General features: G+C 56.9%; 1 protein-coding gene across 1 annotated transcript; it reads left to right on the top strand.

Moving 5' to 3' along the window:
* Positions 1 to 562: 562 nt before the first annotated feature.
* On the top strand, positions 563 to 1,495 carry LOC141730618 (olfactory receptor 14I1-like). Its single transcript, XM_074549764.1, has one exon. It carries the CDS (start codon positions 563 to 565, stop codon positions 1,493 to 1,495), a length of 933 nt encoding a protein of 310 aa, XP_074405865.1.
* The last annotated feature ends 2,589 nt before the right edge of the window (positions 1,496 to 4,084 follow it).

Here is a 4,084-nt window from a genome sequence, read left to right as displayed (position 1 = left end):
TGCTGCCTGCCAGGGACAGCTCTCAGCCGGCCCTGGCAGCTGCTTCCTGTGCTGGGGGACAAGGTCTGGGTGGGAGGAGACACCTGGTCGGACTTGGAAGTGTTCTCCTTGTGTGATGAGGATGCTGCATTGTTCAGGACTGCTTGCAGCGTGGCATTAAACAGCAGAACATAATCAGTAGATTATACAGGGAGCAGAGCAAGGCAGGGGCTGCAGGAAAGGCGAAGTCCTGCTTTTTAATCTATTATTTTGAGTTACCTGAATGGGATATTGGCCATAAATATTCATTTCAGTTCAGCTTGAGGCAAATAAAAAAAAATCTCTCATCTAAACAAATCAGGCAGTGACAGAAATCAGCAACAGGCCCCTTAGAGGCAGCATCAGTGTTGCTTTTCCAGCCTCCTCAGGGCTGCTCTGACATTCCTATCAGAGCCTGCAGAGCCAGAGCTGCCCCTGGGCAGTGCCTGAGCTGAGAGGGGTCTGCAGGGCAGAGCTGAGCCTCCAGGGATGGGCAGGCAGTGGGGAGAAAGCTGTGCTGGGATAGACAGCCAAGACAGAAGAAATGTCCAACAGCAGCTTCATAAAGCACTTCCTCCTGCTGGCATTGGCAGACACGCGGCAGCTGCAGCTCCTGCACTTCTGCCTCTTGCTGGGCATCTCCCTGGCTGCCCTCCTGGGCAACGGCCTCATCATCAGCGCCGTAGCCTGCGGCCACCACCTGCACACGCCCATGTTCTTCTTCCTGCTCAACCTGGCCCTCACTGACCTGGGCTCTATCTGCACCACTGTCCCCAAAGCCATGCACAATTTCCTTTGGGACACCAGGAACATCTCCTACTCAGGATGTGCCACACAACTCTTTTTCTTTATGTTCTTCATCTCAGCAGAGTTTTCCCTCCTGACCATCATGTGCTACGACTGCTACGTGTCCATCTGCAAACCCCTGCACTATGGGACCCTCCTGGGCAGCAGAGCTTGTGCCCACATGGCAGCAGCTGCCTGGGCCAGTGCCTTTCTCTATTCACTGCTGCACACAGCCAATACATTTTCCCTGCCCCTGTGCCACGGCAATGCCCTGGGCCAGTTCTTCGGTGAAATCCCACATATCCTCAAGCTCTCTTGCACCAAAACCTACCTCAGAGAACTTGGGCTCCTTGCAGTCAGTGCCTGTTTAGCACTTGGCTGTTTTGTGTTCATTGTTTTCTCCTATGTGCAGATCTTCAGGGCTGTGCTGAGGATCCCCTCTGAGCAGGGACAGCACAAAGCCTTTTCCACCTGCCTTCCTCACCTGGCTGTGGCCTCCCTGTTCATCAGCACTGCAGCATTTGCCTACCTGAAGCCCCCATTCATCTCCTCCCCATCCCTGGATCTGGCAGTGTCAGTTCTGTACTCGGTGGTGCCTCCAGCCCTGAACCCCCTCATCTACAGCCTAAGGAACCAGGAGCTCAAGGCTGCAGTGCAGAGACTGATCACTGGATGGTTTCAGAAACATTAAACTGCTGGCCAGTGTTTGCAAATCACTTTTAATAAAAGTAATCATTAATACTTCTTCTTGGCTTCAGTTTAGAGATTCTTTACCTTTGTTTTACTTTTTTCCTATTGTCCAAAAAGAAATGTCATTTTTTGTTTCATTGGTCATTTTGTTCCTTTCCACCATGCCTGTGGCCACAGACTGTCGCAGAGAGGGGATGTGCTGTTGGTGCCTTTAAATGAAATGATGATCTCTCTCAACAAAGTTTTCTGCAGAAGACTGCAGAACTTTTCTGCCGTTTTGTTGCCTTCTGGGGAGCTGCAGCAGCAATGTCTGCGTGCAGAGCTGGGGGCAGATCAGTGCTGGCCCAGCAGCTGTGCCCAGCAGCAGCAGCAGCACTTGGTGTTGCCAGTGCTGCTGCCGTGGCCCTGCCCCGCTGCCCTGGTGGCCCTGGTGTTGCTGCAGGGCCTGAGTGCTCTCGGGGCCGGGCACAGCCCCGAGAGGGGGTGGCAGTGCTGGGGCTGCAGCAGGGACAGGCCATGGGCACTGCTGGGGCAGCACTGACGCCTCAGCCCAGGCCCTGGGGGCTCCAGGCTCCTTGCCCAGGCTCTCTCAAGAACACACCCAGGCCAATGCTCAGCACAGAAAAGCCCCGTGAGCAGCCCCAGGCTGGCCATGGGCAGGCTGGGGGCAAACAGCATGGCTGGGGCTCTGCAAGGGCCCTGGGGGAGACGGGAAGGAGCAGCAGAGCAGGGGCTGATCCATCCCCAGTGCGCTGCACAGCCCAGGCCTGTGTCCCAGAGCATCCTCATGGAGCTGCCAACAACATCCCCCCTCTGCAGCCCTGGCCTCTCCCCCAGCTCACACAGGTGCCCCATCCTTGCAGGCACAGACACGGCAGCACTGGCTCAGCAGCCCCTGTTTGCATTGCACAGAGCAGGCAGGAGCATCCCCATGCTGTTGGTGTGGGGACATGAACCTGAGGGAGCACAAATGCCATCAGCCCTTGGGCCAGAAAGGGCTGGGAGACACCAGGGAAACCACTCAGCTTTGTCCTGGCCTCTGCAGTCAGCCAGAAAGTTTGTTCCCATCAGCTGGGAGTTTCCTGTGCTCCTGCAGACGCTGTTGCTCAGAGCCAGGGCTGCCTGGCAGCCACCCCCAAACTGCCCTCACCATTTCCTTGGCTTCACCTTTGCTTTCTTTCCTCTTCCTGATACAAATTTCTTCCCATTGCCCACCCCTGTTCCCTCCCCTGCAAAGAGCCCCTCTCTGTTCGCCCTTTCCTCTCTGACCCCACTCCCCATTGCAGTTCCTAACTTGGCACCATGGGAATGTCCCTTGTCCTTCAGGATCATCCTGCAAGTGCTGCAGGAATTGTCTGCAGGCTCCTGCAGTGCCTGATGCTGCTCCCTTGCCAGAGGCACCCCAGGCCAGGGGGGCACATCTGGGCTGCTGTGTCTGGCTCTGGGGCTCCCTGTTCTGGGCAGTGAGGAGGAGCTGCAGAGGCTCTGCAGGACTGACAGGATGGGCTTTGGGGCTGGCAGGAGAAGCTGGGGGACCTGGGCTGCTGGAGCTCCTGAAGAGGAGGCCCAGGGCTCATCCTGCAACTGCTCCAAGGGTGGTTTCAGAGAATCCCAGAATCAGCAAGGTTGGAAAAGACTTTGGAGATCATCAAGTCCAACCTTTGCCCTGACACTGCCTTGTCTCCACTGAGCCTCCTCTTCTCCAGGATAAACAACCCCAGCTCCCTCAGCCGCTCCTCACATGACTTGTGTTCCAGACCGCTCCCCAGCCTTGTTGTCCTTCTCTGGACACGCTCCAGCCCCTCCATGTCCTTCCTAAATTGAGGGGCCCAGAACTGGACAGCCCTCGAGGTGCTGCCCAAGCATTGCTGAGCACAGGGGAAGAATCCCTGCCCTGCTCCTGCTGGCCACACCATTCCTGATCCAGGCCAGGAGCCATTGGCCTTCTTGCCCACCTGGGCACACTGCTGCCTCATGTCCAGCCTGCTCTCCATCAGTGCCCCCAGATCCCTTTCTGCCTGGCTGCTCTCCAGCCACTCTGTCCCCAGCCTGTAGAGCTGCAGGGGTTGTTGTGGCCAAAGTGCAGGACCTGGCACTTGGACTTGTTAAACCTCAGCTTGTTGGATTTGGGCCCTGGATCCAGCCTGTCCAGGTCCCTCTGCAGAGCCCTCCCACCCTCCAGCAGATCCACACTCACACCCAGCTTGGTGTCATCTGCAAATTTGCTGATGCTGGACTCAATCCCCTCATGCAGATCATCAGTGCAGACACTGAAATCCACGCTGGCTGGCTCTGATCCCTCGGCCATCCTGTGGGTGCCCTGGGATGGCACTCAGGGTGATCTGTTCCATAACCTTGCCAGGCACCCAGGTCAGGCTGACAGGCCTGGAGTTCCCCAGATCCTCCTTTCAGCCCTTCTTGGGGATGGGCTCACACTGGCACCTCCAGTGCTCTGGGACCTCCCTGCTGAGCCAGCACTAATGGTAAATGATGGAGAGCAGCCTGGGGAGCTCATCCACCAGCTCCCTCATCCCCCTAGGATGGATCCCCTACACCTGTGAGCATCGGAGTGGCTCAGCAGGTCACCTCC

This window comes from Zonotrichia albicollis, chromosome 11 (genome assembly GCF_047830755.1).
Source record: "Zonotrichia albicollis isolate bZonAlb1 chromosome 11, bZonAlb1.hap1, whole genome shotgun sequence".
Taxonomy (NCBI): Eukaryota; Metazoa; Chordata; class Aves; order Passeriformes; family Passerellidae; genus Zonotrichia; species Zonotrichia albicollis.
Note: the sequence above shows the minus strand (reverse complement) of the source record. Positions and strands in the feature narration are given on the sequence as shown.

Coding starts and splice junctions, on each gene's coding strand:
- LOC141730618 (XM_074549764.1), top strand. CDS start 563: ATGTCCAACAGCAGCTTCATAAAGCACTTCCTCCTGCTGGCATTGGCA.